The sequence below is a fragment of the Chiloscyllium plagiosum genome, unplaced genomic scaffold, assembly GCF_037043375.1.
Source record: "Chiloscyllium plagiosum isolate Xiang-an unplaced genomic scaffold, Cpla_swu_hap1 HiC_scaffold_4, whole genome shotgun sequence".
Taxonomy (NCBI): domain Eukaryota; kingdom Metazoa; phylum Chordata; class Chondrichthyes; order Orectolobiformes; family Hemiscylliidae; genus Chiloscyllium; species Chiloscyllium plagiosum.
The window spans coordinates 146,057,051-146,077,532 of record NW_028270142.1 but is presented as its reverse complement, the minus strand read 5'-3'; the positions used below and the strand labels follow the sequence as shown (position 1 = coordinate 146,077,532).

Below are 20,482 nucleotides of genomic sequence, written 5' to 3'. Positions count from 1 at the left end.
CTCTTCGGATGCTGCCTGAACTGCTGTGCTCTTCCAGCACCACTAATCCAAAACATTAACTCTGACTTCTCTCCACAGATGCTGCTAGACCTGCTAGCTTTTTCCAGCAATTTCTGTTTTTGTGTCTGATTTCCAGCATCTGCAGTTCTTCTGGTTTTTTAACATGAGCAAAGTGTAAGATTCTTTGTGAGGAACTAATTAAACCCCCACAAATGGTCCAGAATTGGTTCTCTCCATCTGCCTCTTGACCCAAGCAGGGCAAAGTAACTTCATGATTAATAAAAAAAAAATAGAAATACTCAACGGGTCAACAGCATCTCTAAAGAGACACAAACACAGAGAATGCTGGAGAAACTCAGGAGGTCTGGCAGCATCTGTGGAGGGAAAAATTGAGTTAACATTTCAAGTGTGACTCAGGATGGCATGGTGGCTCAGTAATTAGCACTGCTGCCTTACAGTGCCAAAGACCCAGGTTTGATTCTAGCCTTGGGTGACTGTCTGTGTGGAGTTTGCACATTGTCCCTGGTCTGTGTGGGTTTCTTCCCACATTCCAACAATGCTAGATTACATTAGATGATTAGATTTCCTACAGTGTGGAAACAGGCCCTTTGGCCCAATAAGTCCACACTGACCCTCTAAAGTGTAACCCACCCAGACCCATTTCCCTCTGACTAATGCACTTAACACTATGGGCAATTTAGAATGACCAATTCACCTGACCTGCATATCTTTGGACTATGGGAGGAAACTGGAGCACCTGGAGGACACCCACACAGACACTGGGAGAATGTGCAACTCCACACAGACAGTCACCCAAGGCTGGAATCGAACCTGAGTTCCTGGCACTGTGAGGCAGCAGTGCTAACCACTGACCCACCATGCTAAATTGTGTATAGTGTCCATGATGTGCAGATGAGATGGATTAGTCATGGGAAATGTAGGGATATATGTGGGATGGGATGGGGCGAGAGGTTTGGATCTGGATGGGACACTCTTCGAATGTGTGGACTGAGTGGCATACTTCCACACTGGAGGGATTCTGTGACTTCTCATCAGAATGAAAGGATTTTGGAAAGTAGTATTTTTTAGTATACGTTAATACACAATTCAGAGGAGGAGCAAGGGTGCAAATGGTATAGAGATCAAATGCAAAAGACAATGGGGTTGTTAATGATGATGAAAAAGTAAGGTGTTAAAGTGAGAGAATTGGTCCTTGCTCAATATATATTGCAAACAGTTGTGGTCATGGTGCTGATCCTGTGGAACTCGTGGGTCACAAGTCAACAGTAGCTCCAAGCTGTGAAGCTTGGAGAAATGCTCTTGACTTTCAAAAATAATTTAAAACTTCCTGCTATATGTTTTATTGAGCAACATAACATGGTGCATGATCCACGATTAACATCAACATTGACTTTAATTACTTTATATTTTTTAATGTCAGAGGATGGAGTCTGCAAACATATTGACAATAGGGATGACAGAGTCATGATTTTTATAGATTAATGGAAAATACCTGCTTTTTTTTTGGTGTGCTTCAACCTCTCAGCAGAAAATCTCCCAGAAAAATATGGACTACTGAATCTTTCACCCTCATTCTAAACGCCATACCAAGTTTCTGCCAGGTAGAGAGAGTTAGAATCTCTGGTTGGATTGGTGACAAGTATCTTAAGTCTGTGATGTAATGTGGCCTGACTTGCACTGCTGTCGAAATATGGGAGGAGCCTAAAATCTGTAACTGAGTAAACCACTCAGTTAGTTTCACACTCACTTGTTATTTCAATATGATATTTGGACAGTATGTAGCAGTGTTTGCTTTGTTACAGAAAGATAAAGATTGAGAGACAATCATAGCATCATCTATGCCTGGTAAAAACAATGACTACAGATGCTGGAAACCAGATTCTGGATTAGTGGTGCTGGAAGAGCACAGCAATTCAGGCAAAATCCGAGGACAGGCTAAATCGACGTTGCTGGCAAAAGCCCTTCATCAGGAATAAAGGCAGAGAGCCTGAAGCGTGGAGAGATAAGCTAGAGGAGGGTGGGGGTGGGGAGAGAGTAGCATAGAGTACAATAGGTCAGTGGGGGAGGAGATGAAGGTGATAGGTCAGGGAGGAGAGGGTGGAGTGGATAGGTGGAAAAGGAGCTGGGCAGGTCTGACAAGTCCGGACAAGACAAGGGGACAGTGTTGAGCTGGAGGTTAGAAACTAGGATGAGGTGGGGGAAGGGGAAATGAGGAAGCTGTTGAAGTCCATATTGATGCCCTAGGGTTGAAGTGTTCCGAGGCGGAAGATGAGGCGTTCTTCTTCCATGCGTCTGGTGGTGAGGGAGCGGCGGTGGAGGAGGCCCAGCACCTCCATATCCTCGACAGAGTGGGAGGGGGAGTTGAAATGTTGGGCCACGGGGCGGTTTGGTTGATTGGTGCGGGTGTCTCTGAGATGTTCCCTAAAGCGCTCTGCTAGGAGGCGCCCAGTCTCCCCGATGTAGAGGAGACCACATCGGGAGCAACGGATACAATAAATGATATTAGTGGATGTGCAGGTAAAACCTTGATGGATGTGGAAGGCTCCTTTAGGGCCTTGGATGGAGGTGTGGGCGCAGGTTTTGCAATTCCTGTGGTGGCAGGGGAAGGTGCTAGGATGGGAGGGTGGGTTGAAGGGGGGCGTGGACCTGACCAGGTAGTCACGGAGGGAATGGTCTTTGTGGAAGGCGGAAAGGGGTGGGAAGGGAAATATATCCCTGGTGGTGGGGTCTGTTTGGAGGTGGCGGAAATGTCGGCGGATGATTTGGTTTATGCGAAGGTTGGTGGGGTGGAAGGTGAGCACCAGGGGCGTTCTGTCCTTGTTACGGTTGAAGGGGTGGGGTCTGAGGGCGGAGGTGCGGGATGCGGACGAGAAAAAATATTCGGATCATCGGTCTGCCTGAGGCTAAGGAAGGTGAACGTGTGGCTGAATTCCTTAACTTGGAGGTTGGCATGAGAGGCTTGAGGGCTCACTGGAACACGGTGCGAAGGTCAGGTCTGGGTCAACGTCCTCATCCTTTATTGGTGCAGTTTCATCACTATAAATTTTTTGAAGAAGTAACAAAGAGGATTAATGAGGGCAGAGCGGTAGATGTGATCTATATGGACTTCAGTAAGGCGTTCGACAAGATTTTCCATGGGAGACTGATTAGCAAGGTTAGATCTCGTGGAATACAGGGAGAACTAGCCATTTGGATATAGAACTGGCTCAAAGGTAGAAGACAGAGGGTGGTGGTGGAGGGTTGTTCTTCACACTGGAGGCCTGTGACCAGTGGAGTACCACAAGGATCAGTGCTGGGTCCTCTACTTTTTGTCATTTACATAAATGATTTGGATGCGAGCATAAGCGGTACAGTTAGTAAGTTTGCAGATGACACCAAAATTGGAGGTGTCGTGGACAGCGAAGAGGGTTACCTCAGGTTACAATAGGATCTTGACCAAATGGGCTGAGAAGTGGCAGATGGAGTTTAATTCAGATAAATGTGTGGTGCTGCATTTTTTGGGAAACCAAATCTTTGCAGGACGTATACACTTAATGGTAAGGTCCTAGAGAGTGTTGCTGAACAAAGAGACCTTGGAGTGCAGGTTCATAGCTCCATGAAAGTGAAGTCGCAGGTAGATAGGATAGTGAAGAAGGCGTTTGGTATGTTTTCTTTTATTGGTCAGAGTATTGATTACAGGAGTTGGGAGGTCATGTTGCGGCTGTACAGGACATTGGTTAGGCCACTATTGGAATATTGCATGCAATTCTGCTCTCCTTCCTATTGGAAAGATGTTGTGAAACTTGAAAGGTTCAGAAAAAATTTACAAGGATGTTCCCAGGTTTGGAGGAATTGAGCTATAGGGAGAGGCTCATCAGGCTGGGGCTGTTTCCCTGGAGCGTCGGAGGCTGAAGGGTGACCTTATAGAGGTTTACAAAATTATGAGGGGCATGGATATGATAAATAGACAAAGTCTTTTCCCTGGGGTTGGGGAGTCCAGAACTAGAGGGCATAGGTTTAGGGTGAGAGGGGAAAGTTATAAAAGAGACCTAAGGGGCAACCTTTTCACTCAGACAGTGGTATGTGTATGAAATAAACTGTTAGAGGAAGTGGTGGAGGCTGGTACAATTGCAACATTTAAGAGGCATTTGGATGGGTATATGAATAGGAAGGGTTTGGAGGGATATGGACCAGGTGCTGGCAGGTGGGTCGAGATTGGGTTGGGATATCTGGTCAGCATGGATGGATTGGACCGAAGAGCCTGATTCCATGCTGTACATCTCTATGATTCTAAATGAGGAGAGAATCGTGGAAGCTTCCAGAATCCAGGGAAAGGATCCGAAGGCCCTCATTTTTGAAGGCTCCATGATCATGTTCTTCCAGGACTTCTCAGCAGCAATGATCCAGAAAAGAAAATCCTATGATGGCGTCAAGAGAAGGCTGAGGGAGCTTGGAATTCAGTACTTTCTGAGGTATCCAGTAGTGCTTCAATCACCTTAGATGGATCAGTATATCTCTTTGTCACGTCCGGAGAAGGCAAGAAACTTTGTGGACAAATTAACCTAATCTGAACAATTTTGTAAGTACAAATAGTAGTGTGTATGTGTATGTCATTTTTTTAAAATGGAGGAAGTCTGGTTGGATCTTTCTTTTCCTTTTTTTATTGGTAATAATTTGGTTTGAACTATGTTTGGCGGCGGTTGAGATGTGTACTTTCAATTTCTAAGTTATGCCAAAGGATGGGTGGGGTATTTACCCCTTTGTTTTTCTTATAAATCTTTTAAATATATTTTCTTTATTCATATTGCTATTCCATGGTGTATTTACTTACTTTTCTGCTTGTATCTGTGCTGTGGCTCTAGCTAGGAGGAGGGAAAGTGGTTGAGATGGCTAGATGCCTACTTACGGGCAGTTTGGGATGGGTAGTTGCCCCCTTTGGGCAGGGGGCGATCCCCTATTCAGCGCCGTTGGCACTTTATATGTTGGTTTGTTTTCTGGTTTTTGTTGTATATAATCTTTGATAGCTTTGTACGTTTGTTAAATGTAGTGGTTTTAGTTTATGTAGTTTTTATGTTCGATGGATCATGTCACACTAAGGTTCAGCGATTTGTGGTTTGAGTTCCTCTTCGGAATCGAATGTGACTGCAGAAAGTTATGGCTAATGACTTGATTAAATGGAAACTGGAATTTTAAGGGGAGTCACTCACCAATTAAGAGGAAGAAGGTACTTTTGAGTCTTAGAAAGAAGGTGGATATTGCTTTATTACAGGAGACACACTTGGATGATAGGGAGCATTTGAAACTACAGCAGAATGGCTTTGATCAGGTTTACTTTTCATCTTTTAATACCAGAAGTAGGGGAGTGACTACATTGGTTAGGAGGAATCTCCCATTTAAGTTACGAGAGTGTGTTAAAGACATACACGGGAGGTCTGTAATTCTCAAAGCCCTGATAAATGGGAAAGAATATGGGTGTTCTAAATTTTTAATGCCCTCCAGCTTATCCCCTTAAATTTTTGGTAGATGCATTTTCTAAACTGATCATCTCGAATCCTGAGTTTTGAGGGAGATTTTAACTGTCTCATGGATCTCACAGTAGACAGGTTGCCCAATAGCCCCTCAAAACCCTCTGTACAAACTAAACAATTAGTGGATCTATGTGTGGAGTTAGGGCTTGTGGATGTCTGGAGGCGGCTTCACCCTACAGGCAGGGATTTTACATTTTTTTCCAATCCACACCGATGTCACACCAGGATTGATTTTTTTTCTGACCCCTGTGGCAACCCTGGACTTGGTGGCATCTTGTACGATTGTTAATATTACCATCTCCAATCATTCTCCAGTGTACCTTTTGGTTAAGATTAAGGATGTTATCGTGGGTTCGAGGAACTGGTGACTGGATCCCTTTATCCTCAAGGATAAGTTTGTGGAGCATTTATCCAGGGAGTTTCAGGCGTTCCTAGACATTACCTCAGGCTCGGTTAGTAGCCCATCCATCCTTTGGGAAACTGCCAAAGCCTATGCCGGGGTTAATTATTTCCTATTCTGCCAGCAGCGTCTCCTCGAAGCACGGTTGAAGGCAGCTGAGAAGGCTTACTTTGACAGGCCCTTGTTGGTCAAGCTACGGAGGATGACAGCCTGCGGTCTGCATTGAATTCCGTGCTCATGCAGACAGCAATGAAGGAGCTTACTGTTGCAAAGCAAAGATTATATGAGCATGGTGACAGACCAGGCAAATACTTAGCATATCATGCCAGGAAAAGTAGTGCCCCTCAAGCCATTATGGCGATTAGGGAATGACCTAATATGTGATTCCAAAAAAGATGAATGTGGCATTTCAGAGATGTTACTCTAAATTATACCAATCTGAAGGTTGTTTGGAGGGGCGGACCAAAATGAAATCCTTTTTAAAGGATCTGGAGTTCATAGATGTGACTCCCGAATAAGAGTCCTTTCTCAATGCTCCTTTATCAGAGCAGGAGGAGCAGGAAGCTGTGAAGCTGTGGAATGGCACCCGATCCTGTTTGACTTCCCAGCAAATTCTATAAGGAATTTATAAATGTACTGTAAGGTCCGATGCTCAATATGTTTAATGACTCATGATTGCCATCTCTGAAAGAGGCCAAGGACTGTGCTTTGTACAGGCCCATTTCACTCTTAAATGTGGCCTTTAAAATCCTCTCTAAGACTCTCGGTGTTAAGGCTGGAGACTGTATTACCTTCTACTGTTAAAGAGGACCAGACCATCTTCATAAAGGGCTGCAGATCCTCCAATAATGTTAGGAGGCTGTTTAATGTAATTCAAGCATGCCAATAACAGTCAATACAGGGTTGGTGATTTCTCTAGATGCAGAGAAGGCATTTGACCGGGTTGACTGGCCGTACCTTTTCTATACTCTGGAGCAGTTTGGCTTGAGCGAAGTCTTTGTGAGATGGGTAAAAGTTCTCTACAGTGACCCTCTCACTGCAGTCATCACTTATAGGGTGCCATCCAGAATTTTAACATTTTTAGGGGAAGCTGGCAAAGCTGTCCCCTTTCACCCTGCTTTTTACATTGGTGATTGAACCATTGGCAGAGGCTATTCGTAGGGATCCTAATATATCTGCTCCAGAAGTGGGGTCAAAATTACATAAGATTTCATTGTACGCAGACGATGTCCTAACTTTTTTGTCAAATCCAGCAGTTTCGGTGCATTGTCTGATACAATGCATTTGCGTGTTTGGTGCCTTTTCGGGGTACAAGATTAATCTTGCAAAATCCGAGGCTGTGTCTATGGGTGGTCTTACGAAGGTGTTAGGTCTTGAGGGCGAATATCGATTCCGATTTAAGTGGTTAAAGAGGGGTTTTGTGTTTTGGGCATATTCGGCTGTTCGGCTGGATCGGCTGTTCAAGACCAATTTTGTTCAATTATTTGGCAAAATCAAACAAGACCTTCAAAGATGGGAGGGGCTTCCGGTCTCGTGGTTGGTTCAGATAGCGCTTATTAAGATGAATATCCTCCCCCGTTTATTATACCCTATACGGATGCTCCCCCTGATTTTCAATAAGCAAACATTCAGGAGACTGAATGGCTGGTTCCGCTCCTTTATTTGGCATCGTAAGCTGCCCCTCATTAAATTAGCTAAACTGCAATTGCCCTCTCAGATTGGGGAGAGTGGACCTTCCGGACATTAAAAGCTACCACCTAAATTCGCTTTTGTCCAATGTGAGTGATTGAGTCTGTGGGGACCCTCTTTCCCTTACTAGCTTGCTGTTTCTGGACAAAATGAGGACAGTTAAGGAATTTTGCTATAACCCAATAGTTATCAATACTGTTAAAGCACGGAGGGCAATTTGACAGAGGGAAGGCAATATTGACAAAACATCTTCTTTTACGCTTTTATTGGTATGCCAGGTTTTTAACCGGGATGATAGATTCAGGATTCAAATACTGGGCAGCTAGAGGTGTGTCTTGCATGGGCAATTTATTTGAGGCAGACACAATGATATCCTTCAATCAATCAGTTAGCACGGAAATACGAGCTATTTAACAGGGACCTCTTTCGGTTTTTTCCAAGTTAGGGATTTTATTTTTAAAAAACCTGCACTTTTGAATGATCCCTACAAATCTGACATAGAGAGGAGGGTGCTCAGTGCTAAGAGTACACTTTCTGTAAGCACTTTATATCATCAATTATGGGGGGTGCCCTTTCAGATGAGTTCGATTTACTCTGCAGGGTGTGGGAGAGAGAGTTAGGTATTGAAGTCTCCTCAGAGGCATGGGAAGATATTTGGGAAAACGCAAGAAAGCTATCAATTTGCAATAGGACTCATGGAGGGAACATCTTGTCATTATGCCTTGACTTCGCCTGTCCAAATCTTGGTCTGTATTAAAATTAGAACTGTTGACTTCATAGCTGGTTAACCTGGGTGTGAGAGACCAGTAAGTAACTGATCCACCTGTCCCAATCCTAATACATATTTTGTTTCTCTGTTACATAAAAGAAATAACATTTTCAAATCAGGCTGCAAACATTAATGCTACAAGAATTTATTAACCTGGACCAAATGTTTACTATTGTGTCAATATATGACTGTACAGTAGAAGGTTTCCAGCTAAGGCCAGAAGCACACCATTCACCTCATCATGTCTGCTCCACCGTTCAATGAAGACAGGCTGGAAGAACACAGCAAGCCAGGCAACATCAGGAGGTGTAGAAGTCAATGTTTTTGGGTGTAACCCTTCTTCAAGGCCACCATTCAATGAATTCATGGCTGATCTGATCATCCTGTACTCCACTTTCCTGCCTTTCATTTCCTTACTGACTAAAAGTCTGTCTATCTAATTTTGAATATACTTAATGACCCAGCCTCTACTTACCTTTGCGGTAAAGAATTCAGAATCTCATACTGAACTTCCTGCATTTCAAACCATTTATTATCCAACGTACCATTCAGACTATTTACAACAGCAGCTCCACCTGCTGGGCAAAAATACAGTCTCAATCAATTTTTATATAAACTGCAACATTAGGGCAATTAAGACACTCTAGCGTGTTTTGCCACAATAAGTCATAGAGATGTACAGCACGGAAACAGACCCTTCAGTCCAACTCGCCCATGCCGACCAGATATCCCAACCCAATCTAGTCCAACCTGTCAGTTCCTGTCCCATATCCCTCCAAACCTTTCCTATTCATATACCCATCCAAATGCCTCTTAAATGTTGCAATTGTACTAGCCTCCACCACTTCCTCGGACAGCTTATTTCAGACACGTACCACCGTCTGAGTGAAAAAGTTGCCCCTTAGTCTGTTTTATATCTTTCCCCCTCACCTATACCTATGCCTATGCCCTCTAGTTATGGACTCCCCCATCTGAAGGAAACGACTTTGTCTGTTTATCCTATCCATGCCCCTCATTATTTTATAAACCTCTAAGGTCACCCCTCAGCCTCCGATGCTCCAGGGAAAACAGCCCTAACCTATTCAACCTATCCCTGTAGCTCAATTCCACCAACACTGGCAACATCCTTGTAAATCTTTTCTGAACCCTTTCAAGTTTCACAACATCTTTCCTATAGGAAGGAGACCAGAATTGCACGCAATATTCCAACAATGGCCGAACCAATGTCCTGTAAAGCCTCAGCATGACCTCCCAACTGCTGTACTCAATACTCTGACCAATAAAGGAAAGCATACCAAACGCCGCCTTCACTATCATATCTACCTGCGACTCCACTTTCAAGTAACTATGAACCTGCACTCCAAAGTCTCTTTGTTCAGCAACACTCCCTAGGACCTTACCATTAAGTGTATAAGTCCTGCTAAGATTTGCTTTCCCAAAATGCAGCACCACACATTTATCTAAATTAAACTCCATCCGCCACTTCTCAGCCCATTGACCCATCTGATTAAGATCTCATTGTAATCTGAGATAACCTTCTTCACTGTCCACTATACCTCCAATTTTGGTGTCATCTGCAAACTTACAAATTATACCTCTTATGCTCACATCCAAATCATTTATATAAATGTGAAAAGTAGTGGACCCAGCACTGATCCTTGTGGCACTCCACTGGTCACAGGCCTCCAGTCTGAAAAACAGCCCTCCACCACCACCCTCTGTTTTCTACCTTCGAGCCAGTTCTGTATCCAAATGGTGAGTTCTCCCTGTATTCCATGAGATCTAACTTTACTCACCAGTCTCCCATGGGGAACCTTGTCAAATGACTTACTGAAATCCATATTGATCACATCTACCGCTCTGAGTTTGAAGTCATGGCTGACGAATATCCTAAATCCATCAGTCTATCTTACAGTATATTACGTAAAATAAGTAAAGTCGCCATAGTCTTACCAGACCACAGAGCTGCTCTCTCATTAGAGAGAGACAACTGAAGATGGTTTAATCTAAGGATCACCATGCATCAGGTGAAGGTGGAGATTGAGAAGTAGAGTTCTTCAGGGTAGCCTCAACGGTATGGAAATTAAATTCAGTTGTCTGGAAGAATAGTTTGAAATGCAGAGCAATGCCAACAGTATATTCTAAGCCAACAGAAATCTTCACTTGCACAATTAGTATTTTCACTTACCCCCAACTTCAAAATATTTTGATGGAAGAGAGTTCAAATCCATCATTGCTTTATTAATATTTTTGATATATTCAATTAAATGCTAGCCATTACACAGCAATATGGAAAATTATCCATATATGTCCCATCCACAAAAGCAGAACAAGTCCAACCCAGCAAAGTACAGTCCTATTGCCTATTCTTGGTCATGAACAAAGTGATGGGAGAGATCAATAACAGTGTTATCAAGCGACAATTGCCCGGTACTAACCTACCAATTGACACACAATTTGGGTCCTCCCCAGGGCCACAGCTCCTGACTGAATTACAATCTTGGTCCATATTGTGTACTTGTATTTGATTTGTCACTTTCAGAGTCTAAACATATGATATCACAATGTCACTTTGGATGGAAACAGTTTGCTGTCTGGTAGAGAAGGAAACAGGCAATGAAGATAAAAACTGCTTTAAGATCCGCTGGAACAATCCGCTGATCCATTTTAAAAAAACTACAGATCTCTTAGGCTGTTTGGAAAAGAAGAAATGACCGGAACAGTCACTGTAGGTAAAAACGAATTTCCCCCAGGGAAGAAAAGTGAATTGTGCAGAAGAAGTTCGCCATATATTACACCGTTAAAAAACAGTGTACCCTATACAGATGGAAGTGTTATGAAGTCAGAGTGTAGACTCTAAAGAAAAAGGCAGCCTTGTGGTTTTGAACAGGAGAAAGCAAGGTAGTGCTAAAATTTTTATGGTACAAAATTTTCAAGCCCTTGCTATTTAAACATTTATAAAAAAGGGCAGGACAATTTAGTGCCATTGGATTGTGTGATGAAAATACAGAGAACTGGAACTCATACACAATTTTGTTCAAGCTAACAAAATTGAAGCAAATTTTAAAAATCACACAACACCAGGTTATAGTCCAACAGGTTTATTTGGAGGCACTAGCTTTCGGAGCACTGCTCCTTCATCCACCTGAAGCTCCGAAAGCTAGTGCCTCCAAATAAACCTGTTGGACTATAATCTGGTGTTGTGTGATTTTTTAACTTTGCTTCAATTTTGTTAGCTGTTGGTGTTGTGGGATTTTTAATTTTGTCCACCCCAATCCAACACTAGTTCCTCCAAATCAAAATTGAAGCATATATGGTTGTTCCTACATTCCTTAGTATTAGTGGGGGGAATAATTTTAATCTTTTGAGGAGTCTGGTACAGCCAGAGAAACCAGATTCCAAAATTTATGAGTAAATAGTAGAAATCCTACAGAACCATTTTCTACCAAAACCATTGGTAATTCCTGAAAGGTTCTGATTACACAAATACGACCAGAATGATGGTGAATCTATTTCTAAATTCAGAACACTCTTCTAGCGTCTTTAAATATGCTGTGAGTTTGCAAATCCTCTAAATGATTCTGTCAGAGACAGATTGTTGTGCAATGATCCAGAAGAGATTACTAATGGAAAATAACCAAATCCCAAAGAAAGCATTTAAAATGGCAATCTTGTTGGCAGCCAGTTAAACTTGAGCATGGGAGCACACAAAATGGTGGCTGAGAGGTGAGCATCAACGCAGACTTAAAACTGCCATTGGTATGAAAAGAATATTTCACGCAGCAGCAAAACTGCTGGTATAAAAGAAGTTGCATGCATAAACTAACAAAAATTGGCACATTGAACAGCTGCGTTTGAGGAAGAAATACAAACAACAGAGCAAAAGTACAGAAATGGAAGAGTTGGAAGAAAATCTACATGATACGAAAAGGGCATGAGAAAAGCCAAGATTTACAGTCCGAAGCAGAGTTGTCAGAGTTACAGTTGAAGAGGAGCTGTTATTAAGCATACTGACCACTGTTGGCAACACCAACCAATACTGGATCACCCCTTATTGAATGACAAATCAGCAAGAATGGAGGTGGACACTAGAGTAGTGGTTCATTGATATCTGATATGTGCATCAGGAGCAGTGGAGTCACACTGTGCTGCAACTCTAAAAATGTTACTAAAAACATAAAGAGGTGAACCAGTGCCCTTAAGATCTTGTATCAATTTAAATATTCAGTTATTTGGTCAGTCTGAGGATTTGTCCTTACATGTTGTCAGAAGAAATTTTCCAACATATTGGGCAGAAATCAAACTCAAACTGACTGAAGTAAATAGTTTGTCAGATTCTGAGGCTGACTAGAATGCCTTTGTGCTTCAGATTTCCAAAGCTTTTCCCCCTTTAGAGAGTAGTCTTCTCCTTTATTCTTCTTCCCTTACACTTTCCCAGATTATATTCCATCTGCCACTTCTTTGCCCACTCCCTAGCTTGTTCATGTCCTTCTGCAGCCTCCCGGCTTCTTCAATACCACCTGTCCCTCCACCTATCGTTACGTTATCTGCAAACATAGCAACAATGCCCTCAGTTCCTTCATCCAGATTGTTAGTGTATTATGTGAAAAGCTGTGGTCCCAACACTAAGCCCTGTGGAACTCTATTAGTCACCGGATACCATCTTGAGTACATGCCCTTTATCCCATTCTCTGCCTTCTGCCAGTCACCCCATTCTCTATCCATGTCAGTACCTTGTCACAATACCACGACCTCTTACTTAGCAGCCTCCTGTGGGGCACCTTGTTAAATTCCTTCTTGAAATCCAAGTAGATCATGTCCACTGGATCTCTTATCTAACTGGCTCATTTCCTCCTCAAAGAATTGAAACATTTGTCAGACATAACATCCTGTTGACAAAGCCGTGCTGATTCAGCCCTATTTTACCATGCACTTCCAAGTCCTCCACAATCGCATCCTCAATAACGGATTCTGAAATCTTACCAATCTTACGGGCTAACTGGCCTATAATTTCCTTTTTAATGCCTCCCTCCTTTCTTAAAAAGAGGTGTTACATTAGCTATTTTCCAGTTCTCAGGGACCATCCCTGACTCCAACGATTCATTAAAGGCCCCAATGCCTCCACAATCTCCTGAGCTATCTCCTTCAGACCCCAGGGGTGTAGTCCATCCGGTCTGAGTGATAGATCCACCTTCAGACCTTTCAGCTTTCTCCTTAGCTGTGGTCACTACGCTCACCTCTAACCCCTGACTCTATTGAAGTTCTGGTATGCTACTGGTGCCTTTTACCATGAAGACTGATGCAGAGTACTTATTCAGTTCCTCCATTGTTTCTGTGTTCCCCATAACTACTTCTCCAGCCTTATTTTCCTAAGGTCCAAAGACCATTCCTGCCTCACTCTTACCTTTGATATATCTAAACAAAACCCTTACAATCTTCCTTTATATTACTAGCTAGCTTATTCTCATATTTCATCTTCTTCCTCTTTATTACTTTTTTAAAGTTATTTTTTGGTGGTTTTTAAATGCTTCCCAATCCTCTGGCTTTCCATTAATCTTCACCACATTATATACGTTTTTTTGCTTTTATGCTATTGACTTCCCTGGACATCCATGGTTGCCTCAACCTCCACAGTCTTCCAAGCAACTCTGGCCAGCTCTTCCCTCATGTTTCTGTAGTTACCTTTACTCAATTGCAATAGCGTTCCAGCTTCCCCTAATCAAACTGCTGCATGAATTTTATCACATTTTGCTCACTGTCCCAATAGTGGTTTCTTCACATTACATTCTCTTGTCAACTCTGCCTCAATGCACGTCCCACATTCCTGATGAAGGGCTTATGTCCAAAACATCAATTCTCCGATTTCTCGGATGCTGCCTGACCTGCTGTGCTTTTTCAGCGCTATGCTTTTTGACTCAATACAGATCCAGACAAGCGAAAAGGAGGTAAACATGATTCAACACTGACCTACTATGCCTACATACTTCATGCTACTGCATTCAAAGAAAAATTGGTAAGCAAATCCAAATGGCAGTGAAATGGTAAATTATTATTTCTATTTCTGTGAACTGTTGGATATATGATTATAAATGTTTTCATCGCAGGAGCTGCAGATGTAAAGGGGGAGGGATATATGTGTAAGTACGTTCGACTGATATGTTAAAGGTCTGATCACATGATTCATGATGATATCATTGGCCATTTTGGAGGATAACAGCTCAGTCTAGCTTGATGTCTTGTAAAGTGAACACATCCTTAATAAAAGCTTTTGCTGTTGTTAAACACTTAAGCCTTCTAGTGGTTCTTGAATGTAACAGTCCAAACATGCTGTACTTTACGGTTGAGGTGAGAGTGATTACCCTTGACATCAGACAGCATTTGACTAAGTATGATAGAGGAGAAAGTGAGGACTGCAGATGCTGGAGATCAGAGTCAAAAAGTGTGGCACTGGTAAAGCACAACAAGTCAGGCAGCATCCAAGGAACAGGGGATGGCCTATGATTTTAAGGACTGTAATCTTCCCTCCCACGTGACTACCAATGCCCTCCAGCGTATCTCCTCCACTTGCCACACCTCCACCCCCAAATCCCACTCCTCCGACCACAAGAATAGAACCCCCTAGTGCTCACTTTCCACCCCACTAATCTCCAGATACAGTGCATTATCCTCTACCATTACCACCACCTACAATCAGACCCGAGCACCAGAGATATACTTCCCTCCCCACCCCTATCAGCATTCCGCAGAGACCATTCTCTCAACTCCCTCAATAGGTCCACACTCCCCACCCCCCTCCCTACCATCAACCCACCCTCCACTCCCAGCACCTTCCCTTGTCACCACAAGAGGCGTAAAACCGGAGCCCATAGCTACCCCTTCATCTCCGAAGTCCCCAAAAGATCCTTCCACATCTGGCAAAAACTTTCCTGCACATCTAAACACCTCAATCTACTAAATCTGTTGCTCTTGATGTGGTGTCCTGTACACTGGGTCACAGGATGCCAACTTGTGGAACATTTCAGGGAACATCTCTGGGACACATGCACCAAACAACCCCATGCCCCTTTAGCCAACCACTTCAACTCCCCCTCCCACTCTGACAAGGATATGCAAGTACTGGGCCTACTCCACTGCCAAATCAAAGCCACCCACTGCCTGGAGGAAGAATGCCTCACTTTCCACCTCTGGACCTTCCAACCACATGGCATCAACATCAATTTCACCAGTTTCTGTCAATGTCCCCTTCCCCACCTCATCCCAGATCTAGCCTTCCAACTCGGCAGCACCCTCTTGAAATGTCTTACCTGTCCATCTTCCTTCCCATCTATTCACTCTACAGTCCGCTCCAACCTTTTACCATCATCCCCCACCTGCATTGACCTATTGCCTTCCCAGCTGTCTTCACCCCATCCCCACCCTTTTTTTCCTCAGCCCCCTTCACCCAGGTATCCATGTCAATACTCATGGTACACACATGGTACTTTGGCGAGACGAAGCAGACACCATGACAATGCATGAGTGGACAATGTGCAAGAATCGCCAGACAGGGATGTTCCCTTCCAGTCAGGGAACACTTCAGTGGTCAAGGACTTTTGGCCTCGGATCTTCAGGTGACAATCCTCCAAGGGAGACTTCGGGGTATGCAACAATGCAGAGTGACCGAGCAGAGGCTGGTAGCCAAGTTTGATACCCATGAGGATGGCCTCAACAGAGGCCTTGCGTTCATGTCACACTACAGATGACCCCACTGCAGTATACAGTCTCACACACATATACACACACACAGATCCTCTCTCTCACACACGCTCTCCCCTACACACATGCGTCCTCTACACTCACACCCACACTCCCCCCTCGCAGGCTTATACTCAGTCACACTGGCCCTCTACCAAGCATGTGCACATGCAAACACACCCCCTCTCACGTGCGCACACATTCTCTCATGCACACACACGCATCTATGAGGTGAATTTGTATTTGCCGAATTGTATTTGCAGATACATTCTATTTTGCTCAAAGAGCACACAATCTGCAGGCAGTCAATCCACATGACATTTTATAAATTCCTACTTTGGAAACAGAAGCAGTCTGACTCAAGATTGGGATACAGACAGACCCTAAACTCTCACCTTTAATGCATTGTCCGAGCTGAGATGTCACTTTTTTTTTTAAAAAAATAAAACATTTAAGTTAACTTAAGACAGTTCTGTGATTTACATATTAATGAACCAAAACCTGCAACCCATATCAAAAGATGAAAGACTTAAAGCGATTTAGGTTTGTTCAATATATTGTTTCAGTTGCACCACACTAATCTTTTGCTATAAATTCTGTGTACTATGATCCTACTCCACAGCTACCTGATGAAGGTGCAGTGCTCTGAAAGCTAGTACTTCCAAATAAACCTGTTGGACTGTAACCTGGTGTGGAGAGATTTTTAACTTTGTCCACCTCAGCCTTCAACTATCACATGCAAAAACATATAACCTGAATGTTAAATAATACTCCTATCTAAAACATATTGAACATATTCAGGGACAAATAAAAGCAGGTAAGTTTTATTATGAATTATATAAATATCAAATAATGCATTGGCTTTTTAAGTTGGGTCATAGGTTGAAGTCCCACCTTGACATTTGAGTGAAAGACGCACTCCTGAAGGGATTGTTGCACTGTCAGAGGTGGTGTTCCTAGAGACGAGATGTTAAACAATGGTTGATCAGAAATAAAAACAGAAACTGCCGAAGAAACCAAATCATGTCTGGCAGGATCTGCAGACAGAGAAACAGAGTTAATGTTGAGCGCCCAATATGACTTTTCTTCAGAAATTAAGTCATTGGACTTTAAATGTTAACTTTGTTTTTCTCTCTACAAATGCTGCCAGACCTATTGAGCCACTCTCGCAGTTTGTTTTTATTTCGGATTTCCAGCGTATACAATATTTTGATTTTGTTAAAGGCTGTGTCAGTGCTCGAGTTAAGGTAAATGACCCCGTAGCCATATTCAAAGAAGAGGCTTCTGAAGAGAACATATATATTTTTGTTTTAACAGCATCTAAACTTATATTAATATGAAATTGGGGGAACAATAATATTTGTCAGCTTGCAGTCACCAACCCCAGCCCCTCATATATCCAACCCACCCTACCTTGCAATGTCTGCCTGAGGACTTTTGGGGATGTGTGGTAATGAGACTTGAGATCCAATATTGATTGGGCTTTGGGACTTTAATTTTGGTGCTGAGATTGCCCTTTTTGTGTTGGTTTGACAATATAAGTAAATTTCTAACTGACTTTGAAAGGACTGAGGAAAGGAGAAATTTCTTTATATAGCAGGTTGTGACAGTTTGGAGTTCTCTACTGCAGAGGGCTGAGGATGTTTGGTATATTTAAGTGTTTGTGTATATTTAAGGTTCAGATTACTAGATTTTTTAAATTTAAAGGAATCAAGGGGTTAGTACAAAAAGAGTTGAGAAAAAAAAAACAACTCTTACCTGAGCCAGCAGCAACGTGCAAAAGGGCAGGTACAACCTGCATCTGACATCTCAAATTACCCTGATACTCTAATACTATCAAGGTACTTTGTCAAAAAATGCTTTTCAAAATCCTAGAGGATTTTCCAACAAAGCAATCATATTGGTAATATTTCAGAATAGTTTTGGTTTAATCCAACAGTAGTAATTTAAAGATTGTTATTTGGTTCAGTACAATTTAGAAGAAAGTGAGGACTGCAGATGCTGGAGATCAGAGCTGAAAATGTGTCGCTGGAAAAGCGCAGCAGGTCAGGCAGCATCCAAGGAGCAGGAGAATCGACGTTTCGGGCATGAGCCCTTCTTCAGGAATTCCTGAAGGGCTCATGCCCGAAACGTCGATTCTCCTGCTCCTTGGATGCTGCCTGACCTGCTGCGCTTTTCCAGCGACACATTTTCAGTTCAGTACAATTTACCTAACTTTCCGCACATACTTGTGTGGTGTGGGGCTTAGAAAATTTCAACCCTGGTTTCTTTTAAAATGACAAACTATCATTTCAACACTGCCACTGATTAACTATTGAATGGCTGTTGTTTTAAGATTATACTTATGTAGGAAACTTGACCGTTAGCAGGAGATATCGGGGAATAGTTTTTTCTTTGCTATTTCTGACAGAAGTGTTTATAATTTCATCACCAATGGCTAGTAGGAAATTCTACCCATCAGCTCTTAATCAATCAAGTTTTAGGCACCAGGAAAAAGGCTAAAATTACATGTAATTTCCAATATTAAATACAATAATATAAAAAAAGATGGACAACAAACCCTTTATATAGCTCAATAATTTTTATGGAACAACCAGAAGAATGGTGACCTTGGTCAGAGTGGTGCCATTATACAGTTCTCACTGTACTCTGATGGGTTTGTCAGAATGAGCCTTGAACCTAGTTTGGTTCCACATCTTCAGCTTTCTCCACTTTGTTTTGATTGAAGCTGTTGGATTAGGCGATCATTCCTTGTAAGATCTGCTGGCAATTCCTCTGCCTGAAATACAAAGTACAAACTGAGACTTGATATTTCAGTGCAGCAGGTTTCCATGAAGGAACTAGAGGTCATGGAAGAATACATGTGGAATCTAGTACTGTCAATGTATAATAGTTACCACATGGACACAGACTGGTCCGTCTCTCTGTTTACCTCCATTTAATCAGATCGTTTCAGTAACATTCACACCCTGTTCCCTTTGTTATAATCCCAGCTGATGGTAATACTGGCCAAGTTAGATCCCACAGTGAAATCTGGCTTGATAAATCAAAAGTTTTATTTTTCTTTCGGTTTACCATGGAGGTCTGTTACTGAACATATTCACAACAGGTGGTCAATATACTTTTGACAAAAGAACATGAAAATATATAAAAAGAAAAAAACTATATTACATTAGACAAAAAGCAGTTGAACAATTTCAATACAATCAGAAACAAAGATTCATGACTTTTATCCTGGCAATGTCCTTTCAGACATTCAAAACTCAGTGAAGAGTCATGCCTGTGTCCATTCTAAAGCTTCTTGCTCAGCTGGCACGGCTATAATCCATTTTCTTTTGGAAAATTGATGCCAACCATTATAGGCTATTTTCTTCTGGTAATGTCTCTCCTATGAGCCCCTTACAAACCTTTTCTGGCTCATTCCCTCTCTCTTTGGGAAGGACCTAGAATTGGGCTGTGTAGGGTTAGAAGATTTCTCTATCCATAGATGCTGCCAGACCTGCTGAGTTTCTTCAGCATTCTGTGTTTGTTTATAACTCCATTTCACTTCAGCTGTTTTTTCCTTTATCTACAAGGAGGTAATAATTCAAGCAGTTATTTATCACAGTGCATGTAGAATCGTGTAACAAAGAGGAAGCCCTTTGACCCAATGCACCTGCGCTGGCTCTTTGAAAGACCTATACTATTAATCCTACCTCAGAGTCCTGCAATTCCTTTTAAAACTTCAAAACTATGTCCAATTCTACTTTCAAAAGCAAATATTTTAATACTTAATGTTTCTATAGCTGGCCTAGAGATCTTGAGGCACAGTCTTGCCTCAGAGTCAGAAGCTTCAGGTTCAAGTCCATGTCCAAGATTTGATTTTTGAGCAAAGTACGATCATATTGTAACAAAACCAGGTTGGGGATTCAAATGGAGTTCCTTTCAATGTACACTAAGTGGGAATACATGACAGAAAGACTCCTGGTCAGCCATCTGAAAGAATGAAAATTAGAGCTTCTACCATTACTCTGGATAGCTCCTGACTATAATTTGCATGGAGAATGTGTTGCTAGAACAAAAGGGGAGGTGGTAGTGTCAGGGTAATATCACTGGACTCTTAACCCAGAATTCCAGGCTAATATTACTGCAATATAGGTTTGAATCTCACTACAGCAGATGGAGAAATCTGATATCAGTAAAAGCTAACCTATTGGTGACCACTCTCAATAAATACTGTTTAAGGAACGAAATCTGTTGTCCTTATCGGGTCTGGCCTATACGCGAGCCCAGATGCACAGAAATGCAGGTGACTTTTAACTGCCTAGTGGGCAATTCTGGATGGGCAATATATGCTGGCCAAGCTAGTGACACTCGCATGCC

General features: G+C 42.4%; 1 protein-coding gene and 1 long non-coding RNA gene across 6 annotated transcripts in view; one reads left to right on the top strand and one right to left on the bottom strand.

Moving 5' to 3' along the window:
• Positions 1–2,953: 2,953 nt before the first annotated feature.
• The window catches only part of LOC122548811 (uncharacterized), a 30,986-nt gene continuing 13,457 nt past the window's right edge, over positions 2,954–20,482 (top strand). The window contains exon 1 of the long non-coding RNA XR_015757059.1: positions 2,954–4,579. This is a non-coding gene — a long non-coding RNA (uncharacterized LOC122548811). The remainder of the gene's footprint in view (positions 4,580–20,482) is intronic.
• ankrd29 (ankyrin repeat domain 29) overlaps positions 18,671–20,482 on the bottom strand; it is a 110,361-nt gene continuing 108,549 nt past the window's right edge. For all 5 annotated transcript variants that reach the window (XM_087986765.1, XM_043687599.2, XM_043687600.2 and 2 more), the window contains one exon: positions 18,671–18,899. In XM_087986765.1, the coding sequence (XP_087842891.1) occupies positions 18,819–18,899 (81 nt within the window). In that variant the 3' untranslated portion in view covers positions 18,671–18,818. The remainder of the gene's footprint in view (positions 18,900–20,482) is intronic.